This window comes from Euwallacea similis, chromosome 1 (genome assembly GCF_039881205.1).
Source record: "Euwallacea similis isolate ESF13 chromosome 1, ESF131.1, whole genome shotgun sequence".
NCBI lineage: Eukaryota > Metazoa > Arthropoda > Insecta > Coleoptera > Curculionidae > Euwallacea > Euwallacea similis.
Genome location: NC_089609.1, coordinates 8,776,382 through 8,799,423, shown reverse-complemented (window position 1 = coordinate 8,799,423; position 23,042 = coordinate 8,776,382). Strand labels below are relative to the sequence as shown.

The window sequence follows — 23,042 nt, the reverse complement described above, 5'->3', positions numbered from 1 at the left end:
TTCTTACAATAATAATGGAACATGAAATTATTATTTGGAGTTCATCTAAATCGAATTGATTTGCCCACACGTCTCCAAACAGTACAGCTAGTAATACTAATGAATATCTCATGTTGCATGTTTTATTATTTATTATATATATTAAGCACCTGTGGAACTTAAAATTTGGCAACCAGAGCTGAATTCGTTTTATTGTTCGATCCCTATGGTCATTGAACATCGGAAACTAGCAACTTGTAAGCTCCAAATTCCTGGTGTTTCATGATGGGTACTTATGACGCGCTAGGTCCAGGTGATATGACATAATGGACTGGTAGATTTCTTTTAGGTATTGGTAAAATGGTATGGTTGGAAACTTGAAGTTACAATTACCTTCTAAACATTCACATAGGGAAGTAGGAACGTAAAGAGGGACGTAAATCATGAAGAAATGTATGAAAGTGCCGATAAGAGCGGAAGCAAATGATGCTGGTAAGTCCCATCTTTTCAGCAAAAAGTTAGCGAAAGGATCTGGTAAGTATTTAACGTCTTTCTGATCTTATACACAACATGTATTCAAATAATCTTTTCACTAGCTCCTCTGTAAAAGACTTCAGTAGCTTTAGTGTTTTAGACCACACTCTAATTACTCGACTTATTTAAACAATTAGGCCGATCCGGAAATGGGCAAATGAAGAAGAGGGTTTTCGGAGGGGCAGAAACCAACAGGTCTAATTGCCGCACACACTACCTAATCATAATAAAAACGGACGGAAGCGGTTACCCTTTCGTCTATGACCGTGAAATAACGCCTGTTACAGTGTGTTTTCAATCTCAACGTTTTTGCCTTCAATGAGACCCGCAGGAAATATTTTTACGTATCATCATAAATCGCTACAATTAGCATCATCATAATTCCATAATCCTCTCTCAATATTCCAAAAAGAAGAGTAAACACACAGTTGTGTCTATCCAGTGCACTTGTCGTTTGATGAACACTGTATATACGGAGGCGTGACTTTGTTAAGGTTCGTTACTGCCCCACTCTGTTTTCGACCAGAGTACTCACATGCTCTGTGAGCGGTACTGGTCGACGGGTACCCGGTAGTTCGCGCTTATGAGACGATTTTCCGCGCGAAAATTTGTTGTTTTTGAGGGCCGCTATGACGGTTTCCTGATAAATACGGGGTGTATAAGATGATGGTGGAGACTTATTTTCTGGTGATTAGTTTAGTGATATCAAGTACGTTGGGTGCCATTGACTATGCGACCATCGAGAGGGAGGTCGAAGCCCAGTGTGTGCAGCATTGTCCTTTGCAGGTATTTGTGGGTTTAACAAAATTAGTACTTATATGGGACTTGTTTTACATTATTCACGTTATGTGTGATCATAACACATTTAAAATATTCCATCTAAAGCAGTGCATTCTTTGGGTCGAGTTCTGTTTATTTCTAGAATAGAATTTCAGTTAAAAGAGTGGGTAATGTATCATTAACATTTTGTTATTATGATTTTATTATTACGCTTGCTTGCACAGATAAAGTAATGTTTTAATAATGTATCATTGTCCCGACAAGGCTAAGTTTTACAAAAATCCTCTTGATTGATACTGAAAACGCTTAATAATGCGTTTTCAATCAACTTAAAAAATGTATATGTAATTAACGCAACTCAAAACATCCCCTTCGGCTACGTGTGTGTTTCCTGTTTATCGTCTAAGTTTTTTCTATTCATATAACTCTATGAGATATTAATAGACTAATCAGTTCTTCAGATAAAATCCGTTTCTTGTCGAAATAAAGACATTTTATAACTTCGGTGCTACGCTCAAAACATATAAAAGTCATTCGATAAGGAACCAGGTCATCGAGGAAATTAATAGCCGATAGGTAATTAATTCTTTGTACGCCTTAAAGCTGTCCCCTTATCGCTCATCATTTTTTTTTTCATTTTATTTCACTGCTTAAAGCCAAATGTCCACATTTTCTACATGTTATTATGCCACGCATCCGTTTTTCACTCGGAAAGGTTTAAATAAAACATTTTAAGCTCGATTTTTTACTCCCAAATTTTTTTTTTTGTAGTTTTATTAGTCAATTCTTGTTCATTGTACCCACTTTTGCATAAACGCTAAACATTCCAAAACACAAATGTCAAATTTTTCGTTGTTTTTGTCTTACAAATGTATCAAAAGTTATGTTAAATTGCAGTATAATTATTCAGGAGCATATTGAGCGTTAAAGTTCCGAAATTGAGGAAGTTTCCACGAGAATTTTCATACTAAAAATGCTGATGTTTTGATAAGTTCTCCAAAGTTATTTCCAGAGCGCTCCTCAGAATACCGAAGAATTTCTTTGGATAGAAATTAAGATCGATGTATATTTTTCTTTTTCTTTTGCTGAAGAAAATTTCGTCCTCGAATAAAAATCTGCTAAGTGGATTTTCTCGGTTCTTTTTTCGAAGGTCAAAAAGCGGCAATACCAGATTAAGACGCTTTTTTTGTAAGAATTTTTCATCTAAAGGAAAATGGCATTTATTTATAAAATTCGCCCATTATCGGCCTTGTAGATGGTGATCGATGTTATAAACTATCAATTCCAACATTGTTCTTAAAAACGACAATCTCCGCATGGCAGTATTTTAAAAATGAAGCGATTGCGGACATTTTTATGGAAACTTTTTCTTTACTTTGACGTAAAGATTACCTCCTTAAATTTGCGTCGTATGTTTAAGAGAGAGCCTGCAAAATAAACTGAAGTACGAATCCACCAAGGGTAAGTACAGCGACTGTTAAATTTAAAATAGAAATGCTGTATTATACTTTTTTTCCGTGATTTAGTCGACGGTAAAATGTTGTAACTAACACGTGTCTATACCTATTAATGAATGATTAATAGACTTGTTTACAAAAAAAAACTGACGTCGACAGTACTGTTAGAAAAGACAAAAACTGAAACATTTAGCATCCTTGCTGCTCAGTAAACAAAAATTCTAACACTTAAATGTATTATACAGAGTATACCAAATAAAGTTAGTTCCGTGGGAATTATAGTGGAAACGGTTCGGGAAACTGTAGAAGACAAAGGGAGTCTCAAAGTTTGCGCTTTCTTATAAGTTACTTTAAATCGCGGAAACACTGCAGCCTATCTAAACGTAGATAAATGCTTATCCATGTATTTACAGATCTAAATACGGTGGACGAAAATTTGATGATGCATCTCACTTGGACATTTTGCACGACCACTTTGGGGTGCAGTACGGGGTACTTACAAGCTCTTTCTGGTCACAATTTTAAAGAATTTGTTAAGCAAAAACCAATCAGCATACTGACATAGTATTTTCACTCTAAGGAGAAAGATGCGTAATCGCAATCTGAGTTAGTCTGTTTATTATATCTCTTCACAAGACTGCAATCCAGTGCTGCTTGAATGATTCATATATTCTTTGAAACTTCCTTTTGTGAATATGTATTATTCAAAATAAAGATGTTCTATTTTATTCCGTGACATGGGTTATCAAAATATGGGGAAATAACTTAATTGACGAAAATCCCAAATTAAAAGTAAACGGTTTGAGTAAATTTTATGGAAATTTTACAATGTTCTATTATCAATATTTCAAACAACTATCACGAAACCCAATTTATTTGAGATACCCTGTATGCAGAGATAACATAACTAGTGAACCACAAGATATGTTTAAGTACTAGAAATAAGGCATTTAAAGACTGCGCTGATTCCGCATATCGTGTGGAAATGAAGTCTAGGAGCCCTAAAATACATACATTGAGGTGCAAATTGATGATGCATATATTAAGATCTTGAAAACAGTAAGAAGTACAGAGAACGTTAAAAGAGCACAGTTTTAAGATTTTTAAACATTTTTTAAACGGAAAACAGTAAAAAATAATACAATTTTTAACTTGATATGAGTTTCTTATAAAATTATCTAAAACTTCGCCGATTGAACTGTCTCGGTATCTTTTACAGTGTCCAAGATCCTCAAACGTGCATCACCAATTTGGATCAAACAGAATATCGAAAAAAGAAAATATTTAGCAAAAATACGACTGATTTAGATCTAAAAAACCCGATTATCTTCAGTTTTTGTTTCATTAACATCGCACATGATAGCGACGCAACGGGTAATTTTTAGGTATGCCTGGTGGATCCTCATTAACGTAAAATAAGAGCGTAACTGCGATTTTAACTGAAAGAGTGCCATTCCATTGGTTTGGAAACCTCGCAATGGCCAAATAGATATTTTTTACCAATGGAATTGCATTTCTTCTGTTAAGTTTACGTCCATTAGAATCCACCACCAATATTGGGTAAGTTTGATCCATGGAATGTGAAATGACAAGTGATTCAACTTCTGATCGAAAAATTCAACTAAACATCCATGGATTGCGAAGGTTAATCGGGTAATGACACTGTTTTACAGCTATGGTGACACTAATCAGACCTAATTTTCACTCATCCCCCGTATAATAAACTAATAAAATTGATTTTACATGGGAATTTTTGGGGTGTTTATTGCGTTTAATTACTTCGTCAGCAGTTTCCTTTTTCCCACATAATTATCACCACTAAATTGCTCTCTGTTAATGCCCCAACTGACATTTAAGCTTGATTTTTCGGTAATTTTCCTCAATTTTTCTTTCAGAATCACACGGACTCTGGACGTTTAGATTACACCTGCGAGTATGACTGCAACATTAGTCAGGTATGTTGAGCCACATTTTATACAGGAAATAAGCAATTATTGTACGTCATTCCATCATACATTTAGTGGAATTCATTATTAATGTCTTTAAAATGAAATTTGATCATTTTTAGCGCCCCACAACTAACAAACATTATCACATATTGTTGTTACAGACAACGAACATAAATAACATTCTTTTGGTCCAAGATTAATATTAATTACGTACAGAGGAGTGCGATTTTGCAAAATATCATTAATTGCGCAATAATCAATTTAAAAATTATTATTTGTGAAGATTGTGTTTTGACTAGCTGCTGTTATGGTGCTTTATAGTGCTTCTAGGGCTTCCGAAATCCCTGTACACTCTGTATTTAACAAAGCAGAGATCCGCTTCCGCTGTTCTTTCTAGGTGTATTATGTTATATGCCCTTTTATTAGGGTTTTTCTTGTTCTGCTTCGCAGTTGAGTCTATCGTGAGAATCGCCAGATCTATGAACTTATTAAGTGAAAAAATCTTTTCGCGCCCCATTGCGCAACTCAACCGCTGTAAAGTATCAAAGATCATTTCTTGTGCGTGAAGAAGCTTTTTATGTGTTCTTCAGGGGTACTCTGGCATGACGAGGGTGTTTCTTATAACGAACTTTTTCTGGTTTCTGCCTCGAATAATCGTCTGAAGGGTTCATTATACAAAGAACATATTAACAAACAACAGGCAGAGACGAGGACAGGCGTCTGTTTCGCTGCTCAATTACAAACCCGACAGATCTAGCCGAAAAGGACGAATTCCAGAAGCCCTCATATCGCCGGTGCCGTAACCAGACCCTTTTTGAAGTTATCGTACGCAACCACCCCTTATCTGTCGTTAACAAGCCATTAAATCCCTATTGCTACTTTACTGTGAAAGGATTTCGTCTAACATTTATAGTTTCTTTACGTAACGTAATAACCGTTTTAGTATCGCTTTATCAGGCTGGTTCGCAACCTTATAAACTCAGTGTGAGCCAATCTAAAGATTATTCCAATTTTAATTCGTGTGTTTGTTTCAATTTACACCATAAACACTATAACCAAACGTCCTGATAAGGTTAATCGAATTTTTGTAATAATAATAATTGACACGATTAGTCGACAGATAATACTGTATTTCTTACCTAGTTCACTACTCATATTCCCCTACAGCCCAATGAAATTTGCACGAGTGCAAAAAATGGACCAATTATTATTAGATTCCAGCCATTCTAATCTAAAATGACTGCAGTGGATGATGGCATGTTAATAACCTCTCGGCTTATTGTTAGGGAATTGCCTCCATTTAAGTAATCTACTGCTGACCATGTGGTGACGTCACCCTCCTGCTAACTGCTTCGCAGCTCAATTGAAGGCTTTGAAATTTTTAGCGCACCCAAACAGTTAAGGAAAAAAAGATTTTCATTTGTTTGTGCGTGTTTTTAATCGTCGCTATTAAACTGATCTTTATTGTCGCTGGGATAGGCAATGGCCGCTCTTTAATTGGTCATTGAATGTTGCGTTTGGCCACATAAAAACAAATTTTCGCAGTTCTTTCGTTAATGATTATTTCGCCGAAAGATGGCGCTAGGATACAAGGACATACCGCCATCTTGTTTTGGCGCGATGAAATGACGTCACATTCTTGCATTGTCAAAAATTATTTCAAAACCGTACGAAAAATGTGGCTTTTTTTGAAAAAAAATGTCTTCTTTCATATTTGCCTATCTCAAAGCAACTTTCTTGGTAATAGAAACACAGTCGCCTTTTAATCCAGAGCTTTTGAAGTATCTTTATTGGGAAGAATAATACTAAGTTCTACCGTCGTGTTAATATCCATGGCTCAAACGATAGATTCCCTTCATTTTAAAATCTCAAGTGACTCAAACACTCGCATATGTTTTCACCTTGCGATCCATTTTTTAAAAATTTTTTTGAAAGAAACTCACATCTGCGCTGTTCTACGAGTACTACCATCACGCAGTCATCCGACGCCACGATGATTCGAAAAGCTCTGCGATTGGTTGCCATAAAGTACGTCGTCGGATGACGGATGCATATTAAAACAAAAGTTTGTATACTGGCAATAAAATACTCCTGTACAAATTAACTATGTTTCTATTATGATCACTCGGTATGTGCAATATGATGAAAAAGGCACGAGCCACTGCGTACCAAGTGAACTGGCTTAATCCATTCTAATCAGACAGCAACTGGCCTTTAAGACACACGTTCCGACTCCCACACATCTATCTGCTTGTAAAGTTTAATGGTGCTTTCAAGTACTTGCAAGTAGGTATGCCTTTAATGGTTAAAAATTGTGGTGGTGGATGGTTATTTCCTTAATGGCTTTCAATTATGCGATGATCGGTTTGCGGAAACAAAGACTTCTGTTTCGCAATTTAATACATTTGATTGGGGTAAGAGTGCCTGTATTCTCAAATTATGATCTAACTTCCAAAACGGTCAAAGAATTAAAATGTCAAATTTGTTTAATTTGAAATGATCGCCAGAAATTGCGAAAGACAATCCGGTTTAGATATTAATGCTTATAAAATTGCTCAATTCTGATGAGTTAAAACCACTGAAAATTTAAAGCTAAATTGTTCACTTAGGGTGAGTAAGAAATAAATAACGGAAGTTGCTATCAATATTGCTATATTGGGAAAATAAAAAAACTGAAAAGTTCTTTAATAATTACCCGCTTCTTTTATATTAAAAAACACAAACATCCTTGAAACGTGAGCATTCAAAATGGCATCATAGCTTAATTCTTTTGTTTTAAAAATCGTTTACAGCTTGCTTGACTTCAAAGCACCAGCTGTCAAAACGACGTACGTTGTCAAATTGTGACAGTTATCTTCAAGTTAGGATTGTTCTAAAATTCCTGAGTGATCATTAGGGAAGTTAAATCTATTATTTTTATTTTGTGTTTGTCCTATTTTTCTATCTTATGTGTTCATAACTCATAAGTACAAATACCTACAAATTTCCTGCTGGTGGTAAATTTAATCCCTGAGTAAATAATAACAACGGCAATATTGCCAAATTTGAGCTTTTTCTTTTTGAGAATAGAACTTTTGTATTTCAAGGGAACTACCCAACATATCATTACATGTTTTGATTGTGTTGATCTTTGTAGGTGATTTTTATCCCCGGTATCCTATACTTATCTCCAATGGTTTGCGAATAATAATGCAATTTTATAACTATTAAAGTGCCTATAGTTCCGTGGTGAATCGAGACAGTTTGAGCTGTTTTTTTGCAAAAAATGTATTTATTTAATACTTTGTACTTTCTTTCCGTGGAAAATCATGTTGCAAATTGGGTGACTTTAACAAACGAACTATCAAACGTTCTTCACATTGCCAAACATGGTTTACTTTTCGTACAATTTAGTAAATATTCAATTCGCCACATTCATAGATGAAATGAATTTTTAAAGGTAGTCATTTTAAATTTTATTGTTGTAAAATAAAGAAGAATGTAGTGCCAGGATTTCTAAGGAATTTTGAAAAATATGTAAGTAATAAATCGAAAAGTGTAAATTCGTAAAAGGTGCGCGCTAGAAAACAAATGGCAACATTGTTCATTGGGTTTTAACCTCATTTGGGTTGCAACTAGCGCAACAATAAAGAGCGAACTGGCTAATGTTGTCGTACTATGAAAATTGTCTTAGCCTTCAGCTTGGGGATGTTTCTTGTAACTTTTGACATTTGTAAATTTCTTTCTACACATTTTTACATAAAAATTAACTCTAGGTATGTTATTTTTATTTTACGAAATTGTCGTTGTTTATGAGTTTAATTTAAAGCAATTTTAGAGGTTGAAAAATAAAAAAAAACTATTGCCATGATATTCTCCGACACCAAGTTTAACTAATTAAATAAACTTAATTTTTCCAAATTTTCAAAAAAATAGTCAAACCAGATTTTTTTTAATTATGTAATCTTACTCCAACAAAAACAACAACAAAAGAGGATTTCCTTGATTTGTGTTGATCGAAGCCAGCCCGAGTTCTCAGTTTGAGACTTATTGCCAAACAGTAAAAATTTTATTAGATTTTTTTGTGCGTTTTCATTTACTTTCTGTAAAGTCCCTTGAACATTTTTTAACCTTGTTTCAGTAAAAATAGTTCAGTAGTGTCAGTAAGCGTTTCTATCAGTCTAGATTGTATCCCCACCTTTTTGCGTTGAACCCATTTCAATACATCAATACATGTGCACGAATAAAGATAAAACACTACAGTCAAAATATGGTGGTTTAGATTTGATATAGTTTGGCGCCAAAGTTAACATATGTGTATAAATAATAATATGTAAGTATCATCATTATATCACGGTTTGGTATAGTAGAGATTATCTCACAGTAGTATAGTAATAGTATAATAATCCCACTTAAAATTGAAAGTTAACTAATCCTTTGGAACTTACATATACGAGGCTTCAGTAGGTTGAAATAATTGAAGGAAAGTAAATTACAAAAAAAAAAACATATTTTTTTTGTCCAAAATTAAGTTTCAACTGCGACAACAAACTTAAGCCAAGTTTAACCAATACACTTATTTCTGTCATTTCATAAGTACTTGAGAACAGGCTTCAACTTAACAGTATGCAGATTTTATGGTCTGTGGGAACCTGCGACCGAGCTAAAAAACTGCGCTGTGATTTGTAAATATTTTGATTACGATTGCTTAAATTTATCAGACTTTCAAAAACCTGATCCTTGTATTGTAAACAGAAGCAAACAGATGGCTTGTAACTCGTAGAATTGAATTTAAAAAAATTTGCATTTATTACTACGTTGAGCTGAAGCAACATAAGACTTCACCAAAAATCAAAATAATGATGTTTATCTGATGTATTAAATCTGCTTTGTAAGAGTGATTGCACAGATAGAGAAATAAAGCACAAAAGTAAATAAATAATGATATTCCAATGGTCACAGGTCACATGAAAGATGGTGTTTTAAGATGCGACCGCCACGATGTGTTTATGGTTTATGCTTATGTTCAGCTACATATCCGGCAGTTTTATCTTCCAATGCGAGTACGAGTTATTGTGCAGATAAGTGTTGACTTATATTCCTCTCATTTGAGATGAGGTAAAATTATTTGAAAAAACCCGTATGTCAGCCTAGTTATTTATACTAACAAAGCACACAAATTAGAGTTAAGTTGTGTATGGACAACCTAATTCACCATTTCCTCATTACGTCCTCGAAATAATCGCCATCGTGCGGTAGCTTATTTGTGATGGTTCGTTCTGTAAATTTTCCTCCGTTTCGCATCACGCCGAGGTACTTCTGCTCACATTGGAAATATACGGATATTTAGTTGACGTTTTGATGGAGGCACAAACGCACAATTTAAATGGACAGCACTAATTAAAACGCATACGAACGCAACTTAATTGAGGCATCCGCTGGATGAGGTCGCACGCTTATATCAAAAGGCAGCCTGGATGGACATCTAATTTGGAAAAATGGGCCTGCCAATGAGGAATCGCTGCTATTTATATCCGTTTCAGGCAGTCGGCCATCCGGGCTGTCCAATTGCTTCCTGTCTGGGGTGGTGAGAACAATTTTAATCCCATCATCTCGAGAGAAGACATGACATTGCAAAGGTTCCTTTATCTTTCACACACACCCTGTATAAATTTATACCTAATATCCCCAGAGAAAATTAGAGAATTTTGTTGATATACATATTAATTTTTCCGAATTTTCGCAAGAACGTTTCAGGATCAGTAAGAAAAACTGGCGGAATTTGCGTAAGTTCGAGTTCGAACATTCACGATCACGAAAACAATCCATCATCGGCTTCTTTCGTGTCTACTCGGAGGGGCCATGGTCAATAGGAACGCTTTTTCGTTTGGTTGCAACTTTTTCGTGAGTCCTCGACGTAGCCAATAGGAGCGTTCATAGGGCAATTAAAATTCAGCGGACTTCAGTAAACTCACCACAATCATTTTGAGCATCCCAATTAATTAAGAAATTAAAAGGCACTATCACTCCAGGAAAACTACAAATGTCCATTCAATTTCAATAATTTTTCAAACATCCAGTTTATAAGAGAAACGGAAGTATTTCGAAGATGAGAGAGTGAGGTACAAATAGCGCTAAATCATGTAATTTTTAGTTTTCCCGGATTTCCACAAGAAATTTCTAGATGAAAACAAAAATTGGGTGAAATTATTCGGTAAAATAAACTCAATCGAGTTTATTGTGTGGACTCGGAAGTGTTGTGGTCAAGGTGGTTTAACACCAGAATTCCTTAATCATTAAAGAAGAATAATTAATTACTAAGGATACAATGTATTATTTATTAAATTTATCAAATTGTTTTTTAGTACCAACATGAACTGATTATACAATGTACTTTTCAGTGCAACAAGGGTTGTTCCTTGTGGATGGTGGCTCTTTCCTCCTCATGCCAAAAAGCTTGCGTAAGTTTATCACACATCTTCCATTAAAAAATAATAACCAAATTAAAACTAGAATGGAACCTCTGATCGGCTCAGCCAACGAGAACTTTATTGCGTTATCGGATGCAACGAAGCCATTGGCAAGTACTTTGGACAAATACGGACTTTAATGGGTGTACCATCAGCCCCTGCCCTCGTGGATAACTCCCTGAAGGCCACTTCGTTAAAGCTGGAATGGAGGTAAAAATCTTCAAATTATTTTTTCTCAGTTCACTCATGATTTTTTAATTCTTAAGGTTTCTTGAAGCTTCCAAAGCAAGACTGACTTTCCACCCTCAATGGAAATACGAGGAGATTGCGGCTTCTTGGCAGTATTGCCGTAATGCGTCTTGGGATCCTTATGCTAACCATTTCCATATTCAAGGCTTGCAGCCCTACACAAAATACCGCGTAGGATTATCAGCAAAAAATTTGACTGCCATTTATCATATTATTTCTTGTAAAATACAGTTTAGGGTGGCTCTAAGTTTGGGTCATCAGAGTCACGGAGATGAGCCGATTTACTCAGACCAGAGCGTGGTGATTGCCACCCTGGCGGAAGGTATTCCAGCCTCACCACCTGCAAATGTGCGGGTTGCCCTTGTGGACGCCCATTCGGTTAGCGTTACGTGGGAACCAGGTCCCTTTCCTCATGGCCCTCTCCTCTCCTATGTGCTCAAGATCACCGAACTGGGAGCTTCGGGAGGGCAGAGTTTGGCCCGCACCGAAGTTAAGGTGGGCCGTGTAGACTGAGCAGCTGTTCTTCTTTTTGTGCTTTATAGCTAGTAGATGTAGATTTCTCTGCTTTGTCTGCGGCCTTATCTATACACCTTTGTGTTTGCTAATATTCAGTGTTTAACTAACTAAACTCTGCATGCTTTTCATCCTATTATTATCATTTGTAAAAACCAGCTCTAGCTATGCACATATATACAGGATGTGCCTTCAACAAATACGTATCATGTGGTGCGTAACTTACATCCCAATCGCAACTATTCGATTTCGGTTCAGATGAGGAACAACAACGGAACAGGCCCTGCGAGTAGTGTTAAGGTGACCACGCCTAAAGAACCTCAAAGTAAGCTTTAAAACTTGCAGTTTTTGATTTTTCTATTTGATTTTTTACGCAGTTTCCGAGAACCAGCAGCCGATTCTGATATTAGGGACGCAGCACGCCATATTTGAGTTGGAATCTTTATTTGGGGATAGCTTGCATCTATTTCATTCCGACAATACTACTATAGAAGGTATAGCTATTGTATTTTGAATATTTTGTAATAATTATAAGTTTTTTTTCCTTAAAGGTATAGGGATTCATATCGGTAAGAAGTTACTATTTCTCTCTGATGCCAATGGGTATGTGTGGAGAATCCCCATAGAGCAAGAAACGCAGAATTACTCTGCAGTATTGACATCCGACCAGCTTGATTTCATGCCTTTGGATATTTCCGTGGACTGGATTAACAATCAACTATATATTTTAGGAGAAATGAAAGTTCGAAAAAAACCTAAGATGTATCTCATTAAAAGGTTTATATTCGATTAACGGGGAAATAAGTTCTGCTAAAAAACTTATTTGTCTAGGTGCTTTTTGGATGGTAGCTCTTTGACTGTCGCATATGCAGGTCTTATAAAGCGACCAATTGCCATGGAAATTGACCCCTGCAATGGTTACCTGTTTTGGGCCATCCGAGATTACAGCGATTTAGGCGGAATTTATCGACTAGATCTTTCGGACATTAGCAACGGAATTAAACACGAAAAAACTGCAGCAAAGATCTTAAATGCAACCGATGTGGGTACCTTTATCGTGGATTATCCCAACTTCAGACTGTTTGTCCCTGACCAGAGGAAAAACACTATTTTGGCAGTGTCAGTGGATGGGTACGTGGGTTTAAGTTAAATGAGTCAAAAATAGCAATAACGGCCACCATTTTAGACCACCAAAAGACTTTAGAAAGTAACCGGTTTTTCATTTTATAAATAATAAGTAACGACGACTGAATTTGACAAATGAGTAAAGTAAGATATCTAGGAAAGGTAAAATTTTTGACCTGGAGATCTGAACAAAAGTAATTTGCCCCACCACTGTAATTTTTACTGAAAACTTTTCCTTACTAAAGAAAGTACTCTCATAAATGTTCTTTTTGTTCCCATACATTCATCATAATTAAACCATAGAATTTTTTTTTATTAAAAAAAGATTGAAAAGTCACCTATAATCTGTCGAATTCTATTGCTCATTGTTTTATAGAAAAAATTATGCAAGATAAAAATATCTACTTTCTATGGCAAAACGACATGTTTAATAAATGTATTTATTTATCACGATCTTTGCAGCAATAACGTCAAAGATATCCGTGAAAACGTGGTGAAACCCAAATTGGAGAATGTACTCTCATTGGGTACTGCAAATCAAAAGTTTTACTGGACAGATGGCAGTACTGTTTACAACGAAGAATACCACAAAGGCCGGAATGAGTACTTCCATAATAAAATATCCCACTTGGGGAAAACTCAATACAAAAAAATCCTCATTAACTTGAACAGCACTCAACCGTGGCCAAAACCCTTAAACCCTCCTACCAATTTGCAGGCAATTTTCGGAACTACCATAGCTAAAGCCAAGTGGTTACCACCACATTTGTTCGCCCTGCAGGGTAAAACATAGTAAAGACTTAACCAAATCCCTTTTCAAACAAAAAATCTATTTGTACAGGTAAAGGCTCTTTCCAGAACTGGTCTTATGAGCTATCAATTCAAGACTTAACCTCCAACGCGACAGCCACCTACAAAACTAACTATCCATCGTTCAGCTTCCGTAACCTCACTCCAAATACTGAGTATTTGATGAAAGTACTGGCCTACACTAAATCGGGGAAAGGTACTTGGTCTACAGAGTTCAAGGGAAGCACTTTGAGCCAGGCAAAGAAACCTGCGATTATTTGGTCGGGAACTGAGGGATTGTTTAAATCTGATGTTGCCATGGAGAGCATTGAGACGTTGATTCATAAAAGCAGGATGAGGAATATAGGATTTACCGGAATGACTTGGTATCGGGATCAGATTTACATGGTAAGTCATGTCGTTAGATGCACATTAATGCAAAAATTAAAGCTCAAGTCGTGCTATTACGTGAATATTATCGTTTAATTATTAAGGTAACTAACAGCAGTCAGCTGTATTGGTACAATCTAACTTCGCGCAAGCAGGGCAGACTAACAGATGTGGATTCTGTGGGTAGTATTGCAGTGGACTGGATCGGGAAAAAACTCTATTGGTCAAATCTAAAGCAACAGCTGGTAATAACTTTAACGCAATGTAAAACCCTCTTACCTATATCATTCATTATAGATCATCCGCAGCAACTTGAACGGTAGCAGACAGGAACCTTTACCAATTTTGACGTTAGCGAAAGAGATTCGCATCGATTCAGTTAACGGTTATCTGTATTGGGCAAGAGAATACGATGTTGAATGTGTGCATTTAAATGGAGATGATAAGACTGATTATGATCACCTGGAGCCATTTTCTGGGAAACAAGGTGAGATTAAAATGTATCCAAATTTTCCCTCCAGAATTACTGTTAGAAAAGATGGATATTTAATACATAATTTCATTTTGAGATATCCTATGTGAAATTAGTTTGGGTTAGAAGATTTCCTACCTCTTCTATTCCGACTGAGTATATTATATAGTAGTATATTGTATATTTTTATAAATATATTGAGTATTTTTCACGAATCGCTATCGGAAGTGTTCAGCTAGGCTCAATTCAATTTCAGCGTTATTTGCAGTCACCATAATGTCAAGAACATAAAATTTTTAAATGCCACTTTTATTTATGATGGTTTTGAATTATCTATTATGGTTGTTCATATTTGATCAATTTATGTCAATATTTACAGAAATTGTTTTTATAGTGCGTCCACCAAAATACGAAAATAAACCGAATTGTCTACAATCATTCCTAGTTAATTTTGATTAGGATTTTGACGAAATAGTCGTATTTGGGCCGTTCACGAAATAGTACAGATAAACTGCTATGGTTTATGTCATATAAACATAAAAACTAAATGGATAGGAAATAAAAGTAACCTGAAGGATGGTTTTTGTAGTAACATAAAACAAACCTAATACATTCACAATTCTTGTGGCAACTTGAACAGATCTGAATAACTTTTTATCATATTTTGACACGTCCCAATATTGCTTGCAACATTAATATCTTTTTTAAAACAATCATGCCGTCACTTGAGCTTTGTTACCCGACAAAATATAATGATTTGGAAAATTCTTTTGCTGCAGTGATGGGCATAACCCTAGACTTCGATGCCCACCAAATCTACTGGATAGTCCGAGGCTCGGACGGCTCTCACCTATTCCGGGCTCCGATGCAAGGGCCAGACAGCAGACCCAATCGCAATTTCAGCAATGTGAAAGTTACCCTACCTCCTAGACCTAACGTACAGGGACCCCTTTCCTATTTCAGTAATCGCTTGTTGTGGCTGCAAGACGAAAGAAACGCCGTCGTTAGTGATATGGAAGGGAAATACTTAGCTACAATCAGTGGAAAGTCTATTGCCGGTTTAAATTTGGTTTATGTGGTGGATGAGGGAATACAAGTTTTAGGTCGTGAGTTAAATTACTTTTATCGGTTGTTTATTTTATTTTATTTTATTTCATATAGTTAATAGTACCAGCGGACGCTTGCCTAATGTGACTCCCGACTGCGTGAAAAATGACTCAGTAAAAGCCATTGGGTCTTCAGATTCTTTCAGTATTATGTGGGAAGCAGTCAAGAATGTGAATTACGGTAGTGTCTTCTATGAAGTCCAATTCGACGGCTTGCCAGCTCACAATTCAACTGTAAATGTAATGATTTACTTTCTTGAATTTTATAATTAATTTCCCATATTTTCAGGTGATTACTCGCGAACCTTCGGTGAAATATTGGAAAAAAGTCTCTCCATATTCGCGATTAAACGTCACCATTAGGGCTTATACCTACTGGGCCTCATCGTCGCGAATTAGGGCGGTTATCCACTCTCCCCCTTCCACGCCATCAGTTCCTACTTCTACCCGAGCATACGTCATATATGATCACAATAACTCTCTGCAAGGGAAAAGCTACTTTTCAATTAGTTTCCGCTGGAATGCCCCATTGTATCCCAATGGGATTCTGAACGGATATAAGTTGAGGTATGAGAATACTAATAATTGTAAAGAATAGTGGGTTTTGAAGCCTTTATTTCAGGTGTTGGTATATTGAGAATGGTACTGAAATCGATTTGCACAGGGACGTAGAAATCCCTGCTAATGCGACTGAGTATGTGATCTTTGAACTAACAGAACCTCGTGTGTATTTTTTTGAGGTATTGGCTTTTTGACTTCATAGGGAAATAATATTTTTGAATTAATTTTTCCATTAGATCCAAGCTTATACAAAAATGGGCACAGGAACTCTCTCTGCTCCAATTTCTGTAAACTCCAGCAGAGAAAATCCAATTCCAGTGATGCTCTTGGCATCCTCCGACTCAATTTATTTAAAAGACGCCGATAACGGCCGTTCAAGTGTCCTGATTAGCAACATAAACACTCCACTAAATCTCGCTTATTTGCTGCGCGAAAATAAACTATTTTGGATCAATGAAATGCAGGAATTGCTGTTGTATCATCTGAATTCTTCCAACAAAACCAAGTTAGTGGATCTTAAAGGAAAGCCTAAAGGCTTAGCTTTGGATTGGCTAGAAAGGAGTTTGTATTATGTGGAGGGGATTAATGAGACTGCGGGGTCAGTTATTAGAAAGTTGAATCTCAACTATTTTCTATCAGAAAGAAAAGTGGGGGCGTTTAAAGAAGAGGAGATTTATGTAACTGAGAATGATGTCAAAAATATTGAAGTGTCTCCCTATTCCCGAAGAATTTACTGGCTGGAAAACATTGAGGATTCAAGGTTTAAAATGATGCAGAGAAACATGGATGAGGGTGATGTTTCTATATTTGAAGTTTCCCAATGTAACTGCGACTCTCCGGAATGCTTCATTAAAAGTTTCACCCTTGATCACACCATAATTTCCGATTACCAACCTGCTTTTATTCTATCTTTAAGCAGCGGAGATAAAGCAGCTTTTGATGGTGTTAATTGCGATCAAGTTTTAGAATCAAATTCCATATATTTTCCTTCACATTTGGATGAAGATTTCAAAATCAATGACATGAAAACATACGGAAAATATATACAGCCTTATCCCGAGACTGAGTGTCTAAGCCCTAAGCAAATGCCCTCCTATCATGCCACAATCACAAAGAAATCCTACGATTATTTAAGTTTGAAAATGTCTCCAGTGGAATTCCAGAAAAATTGCCCCAATACCTCTGTGCCCACTACCATATTTTCCTTGAAATATTATGAAGAATTGCGAGAAAGTGCAACGAAAAAGTTCCTAAATACCTTTGAAGAATCTTTGCAGCTAACCGATTTAAAGCCTTTCACCAGATACGTGATCGAAGCTGCTGTGAGTAACTATTTCTCCAAGAAGGAAGATGTTGTTTTTGGTGAAAAGTTAGTGGTTCGGACTTCTCCAGGAGGTGAGTTTTATGATATAAATTGATAAAGAAAAAACGAATTTCAGTTAAAAATGTTTGACAAACTATCAGTCTGATCAAAAAATATATTTTCATACATTTATTCGACGATTAAAACACATTTTTTCAGCCCCATCAAAACCTCGTGATATATCCGCTTCGGTACTACATCCAACCTTAGCTCTAGTTAATTGGCTCCCACCAGAACAGCTAAACGGGGAAATTGTTCATTACGAAATTCATTGGCTCACCGAAGGTTCTTTAAGTGGAGTACGACAAAAAGGGGAACAACCAGTCAGTGACGTCAAAACCATTAACCACGACAGCCAAAAGCTGACCACATTGCTCCCCAAACTCAGCCCTAATCAAACCTACACTGTCTGGATTAGGGCCTATAGTGAAACCAATGAAACTTCCTCGGACAGCGACAGAGTGCAGATCACTACATACCCGGAACCGGCGGTGTTTGAGCTTGTGAACAAGACGTCGCAGACTTTGTATTTGAGCTGGGAAATCACTTCTCATATTCAAGAATACAAGGTGGAATACGCTCCTATTACTTCGACTAATAAATGGAAACCAGTGGCGGCAGGAGAAGATCGAGATAGTTTTGTTGCGATTGTAGCGGAAAATTTGAAGCCGAAGACCCAGTACAAGTTTCGGTTGTCGCTGCTTTACGAGCAGTATCTGGAATGGTACGTGTGGCCCTCGGATTCCAGATTTACGTTTGAAACTCTGGGTAAGTAATTCAAATTCAAATCAAGATTATATGAAAGTGTATTATGTCTCAGAGAACAGTTTTTTAATTTCTTTGCATTTTTCACTTTTTCTCTCTTATTTAGTTAAATTTATGAGTCAAACAGAGATTATTTCTCTTTTTTCGTAAATTTCGATCTAAAACATTCTCTAATTTTCATAGGTGACCGCCCGAGTCCCCCAAGTGCCCCAGGAATACAATTTTTCAGCGCCAACGTGTACAAAGTAGTATGGGAAGCCCCCCAGGACAATGGTGCTCCCATTGAGCTCTACTCTTTGGAATGTCTGGCGATCAGGTTCTATCGCAACAGACGAAGCGCAGAAAATAGAACGGCATGGTCGTATAGTGCCCCCTCAATTGAGGAGGAAACTTTTGAGTGGGTACAAGTTTACAACGGCACAGGTTCGCCCTGAACATAAATAATGTATAATACAAACTTCTACTCGGTATTATACAGATAATTCGTGGATTATAACGGACCTAAACAGCGAGCACAAGTACTCATTCCGGGTGTCCGCATTGAATTCCTATGGATGGAGCGAACCAAGCCAAGAAAGTACGGAGTTCGATATTAGCGAGGCAGAAAGATTATCTCAGAAAAACCCCATGAATTTAATATTTATCGCCACGTTATTGCCCATATCAATTTGCATCATCATTGTGATTTGCTTCGGTTATGGTGAGTTGTTACCACAATTTGGTTTATGGATAAAAACTGATTTTATAGTGAGCTATTCGCGGAGATGCCGAAAGCAAAAGAAAGTCGATGAGGTAATCACAATTCAAAGAGGCCCTGATGTTGAATTGGCAACACTACGGGAATTACCTCGTAGAGGAGTACACAGTACCAATATATTATACGTTTCCTCGGCCATAAATGGAGATGACATTACCATGTTGCCGCACATAAGGAGAGACCAAATAACTTTAACTAAATTTTTAGGCAGCGGAGCTTTCGGAGAGGTTTGTTCAGTTTGCACAAGAAATTTTTTCTTTTATGGAAACGTTTTTATTTTTTAAGGTATTCGAAGGGAAAGCTAAAGGACTCTCGGTTGGAGCGGTAGCTGTCAAAACGTTGAAGAAAGGAGCCTCTGAACAAGAGAAAACAGAGTTCCTTCAAGAGGCTCAATTGATGAGCCATTTCAAACACGAGCACATATTGCAGCTATTGGGCGTTTGCTTGGATAATGACCCGCAGTTTATTATAATGGAGCTTATGGAGGGTGGCGATTTGTTGACTTATTTGAGAGATTCTAGAGGAGGATTGGTATGTTGTTGAGTAAAAAAAATAACGTAAAAAATACTTTGATCTATTTTTTATTATTTAGAACAACAAACCAGCTCTCGCCCTCATTGATCTTTTGAAGATGTGTTTGGATGTCACCAGAGGTTGTCGTTATTTGGAAGAAATGCATTTTGTCCATCGCGATTTGGCATGCAGAAATTGCCTGGTCTCCTCAATAGAAGGCGAGAATCGAATAGTGAAAATCGGCGATTTCGGCTTAGCCAGAGACATATACAAGAACGATTACTATAGAAAGGAAGGTGAAGGTTTGTTGCCAGTGAGATGGATGGCGCCAGAGTCACTTCTAGACGGGGTATTTACTTGCCAATCTGACGTGTGGGCATTCGGAGTCCTTCTCTGGGAAATTATGACTCTAGGGCAACAGCCGTACCAAGCCAGAAGCAATTTGGAGGTTTTGCACTATGTTAGAGGCGGGGGACGGTTAGGAAAGCCCACTGACTGCCCAGACGACCTGTAAGTTATGTTCGCAATTAATTTAATTTAAAATTACCTTAGGTGTTGAAGGTACTCCTTAATGTTGAAATGTTGGGCCTTTGAAGCGGACAAACGACCAACTTTTAAGCACTGTTTGGAAGTGCTGGACAGGGCGCATAGAGATCATTTACACCAAGCTACTACTGGTGCCCATTCGCAGTATGTGAGCACCGTGCCAGATCGTAAGTTAATGTTCTGTATCTGCTGCATGTATCCAGACTAACAAATTAACAATAAATTATGTAAAACATGGGAAGTTAGAGCTCCATTTTTTGTTACCACAATGTTTCATACCCCTTTTCATTCCACGTTAAATTGTGGTCCCTACCCCCGTTATGCCATTTGAATATCTACTAACTGCATTTGTCATGCTTTCAGTGTTTGACGGAATCTCGAATGACGCGTATTTTCTCGATGAGAATCAAAACAGCTCAGGTAAATTGAATCATCTTAACACCCATGTAAACATTTTCCTCTGCACGTAATTTATTAACCTGTTTTTAATTCACCTGTGTTATCATACACTCAATAAAGTTTCTTTATTTAGGGACCTCTTGGAGGGCTGAGAATGAAGAGGATATGGACAGAGAAGAAATTCCATTTTTAACTGCTGGAGGTGCTAAGGAAATCCCTAAATATTTGGAGCTTTTATACGAGCCGCAAAACGAGTCCGAATTAGAGAATGATGGCTATGAGGTGCCCAATGATATGATGAGGCAGAAAGAGTTGTCCATTTCAGAGTCGCAAGTAGATTGTGATAATGGTGGATCCTTGAATAAGCGCTCATACAGCAATGTGCAGCTATAATAATGCAAGAGAGATTGATATGCAGGAGCTCAGACAAGATTGTGTATATATTAATATTAACATAGTGCAGTAAATATTTACTACCAAAGATTGTAAATTTCTAATTTAATCAAGCAGGGTTGATTGCTCATGGAGATTAGGCTTTTGGGTAATGTTCCTTATATATTTTTTGTAAATAGGAATGTCCTTTTTTAAAAAAGGGACTTTTAAGTATACCTAGTGGATTATTGCAATACGCCGTGCTTTGTCGTATAATTTTGGTCCTGAATATCTAGAAATGCTACTTAGTGGACTATTTTTCCTTGAAGGGAATTAAGTTTTTTTATTTGAATACGTAATATGCAGACCTTGTTCTTGTACATTTTAGTGTAAATATTTATTTTATTGATTGTGATGTCTTACCATAGTTTATTGTTACTCATTCGGTTTATCTAAATATTGAATTTGCATGTTTAAGTGCGATTTTGTACAAAGTTAAAAAATTAATTGAATTTAATATAAGGTATAGTATTATTTTAATTCCTGTAAGAACTCTTTCAATGAATGCTATAGTTTCGCCGATGGATCATTAAAAAAACAGCATTGAAATCTTTATGGTCTTATGGAAAACAAATTGTATTGAAATCCTTATGGCGTACGTTAAAAAACCAAACCCTGAAGGATAAGTGCGTGAAAAAACATGTCACACTCACAGATTAAGCTAGATATCTGATAGGTACAAATAGAAAGATGCTGAAATGCTTCAAGACGCGTAGATTATACATTATTAATGTTCTGAGAACATATCACATTAAAATGCATATATAATATTTAGTCACCAAATAAACAATGATGCACATAATAAATTTTCGCAAAATGGTTAAGTGAAAATTGATGGTCCTGATTCCAACGATATTTGGTTCCGCAGTAGGCACGTTTGATATAGCTTTAATATGCCACAGTCAAAACTTGAATCAGACAACTTCCATATTTTTGCCCGAAAAATACAATATATACACATAAAGAAAATTTTTGAGTCAAATAATCGAAGTTGTTTTATTTAATTTTAGATCATAATTCTCAAATCATCATAATTTTGATGGCATATCAAAGCTGTATCATACCCTTACTGCGGAATCAAATTTCGTTGGAATCGGAACCATCAATTTTCACTTAATTTTTATAGCGCAAATTGTTATGTACGGCACTGGTTTTTCGATATTCAAATTTACGAAGTTGTACCATTCATGCGTTTTAAAGTGACGTAGTAAGAAGAATTATCAGGAGCTAAATATACCTCTTCATATTCCTACATACCTGATACGAAATATCACATTTTTAGTAAAACGCTCGAAAAATACCATGAACTGACATCAGAAAAGGTTTTTAGCCAAAAAATCGAAGTTGTCCGATTCGCGTTTTGACCGCAACATATCAATACTGTTTCATACGCCTATTGTGGAATTAAATCTCGTTGAAATCGGAGTACTCAATTTTCACTTCATTTTTTTAGCGTAAAATTGTTATAGACGTCACCTGCTTGCCAAAAACCAAGTTTTCGTATAAATTATAAGAAATTTAACCCGCATAATTTTAATTACCCCAATATGATATTTTGCTTCGAAATGCAAACAGTTCGTACACAGTTCTACATATATCTGAGTTCGGGTTCGCTCTTGTTAGTTGAAATAATAGGTTAATTTATTTCTTATCTCCCTTACCCTTGTAGAAAAATCATAAAAAGCTCTATATTCTGGAGCAATTAAAAGAGTTTAAAAAATTATATATATATATAATTTTATTAATGTAAAACTGATTTCAAACTGAGGATGTGACGCCATCTCTGACCTAAATATCAAAATATTTCTTTCACTGACACAGTTTTCTTGCTCATAGAACATAAAGTTTAGCTATTGAAGTAAAGATGGAGCCACAAAAAAAAATTTCTAATATACTATCAATAAGGAATCAAAC

General features: G+C 36.3%; 1 protein-coding gene across 3 annotated transcripts; it reads left to right on the top strand.

The window, feature by feature from the left end:
- The first annotated feature begins 1,035 nt into the window (after positions 1-1,035).
- On the top strand, positions 1,036-21,603 carry sev (sevenless). 3 transcript variants are annotated; one of them, XM_066397950.1, is made up of 28 exons: positions 1,036-1,299; positions 4,646-4,705; positions 11,080-11,139; positions 11,192-11,358; positions 11,415-11,568; positions 11,629-11,775; positions 12,094-12,235; positions 12,288-12,404; positions 12,462-12,687; positions 12,742-13,041; positions 13,498-13,817; positions 13,877-14,232; positions 14,319-14,459; positions 14,512-14,701; positions 15,466-15,789; positions 15,848-16,026; positions 16,082-16,359; positions 16,415-16,532; positions 16,590-17,748; positions 17,876-18,484; positions 18,665-18,904; positions 18,960-19,181; positions 19,230-19,465; positions 19,524-19,769; positions 19,831-20,261; positions 20,313-20,464; positions 20,661-20,717; positions 20,830-21,603. In XM_066397950.1, the coding sequence occupies exons 1-28, from the start codon at positions 1,177-1,179 to the stop codon at positions 21,087-21,089; spliced, it is 7,014 nt and encodes a 2,337-aa protein (XP_066254047.1). In that variant the 5' UTR covers positions 1,036-1,176; the 3' UTR covers positions 21,090-21,603. The 3 variants fall into 3 exon arrangements, with proteins under 3 accessions (XP_066254047.1, XP_066254034.1, XP_066254037.1); XM_066397937.1 differs by having other exon boundaries at positions 11,629-11,892; XM_066397940.1 differs by lacking the exon at positions 20,661-20,717 and having other exon boundaries at positions 1,037-1,299; positions 11,629-11,892; positions 20,830-21,602.
- Positions 21,604-23,042: the final 1,439 nt, after the last annotated feature.

What these genes read in the sequence shown, in the direction of transcription:
- sev (XM_066397937.1), top strand. Translation starts at nt 1,177, where the DNA reads ATGATGGTGGAGACTTATTTTCTGGTGATTAGTTTAGTGATATCAAGT. An exon ending in TCGTTAAAGCTGGAATGGAG is followed by an intron (nt 11,359 to 11,414) that starts GTAAAAATCTTC and finishes TTAATTCTTAAG; the next exon opens with GTTTCTTGAAGCTTCCAAAG. An exon ending in TGCCAGCTCACAATTCAACT is followed by an intron (nt 16,027 to 16,081) that starts GTAAATGTAATG and finishes CCATATTTTCAG; the next exon opens with GTGATTACTCGCGAACCTTC.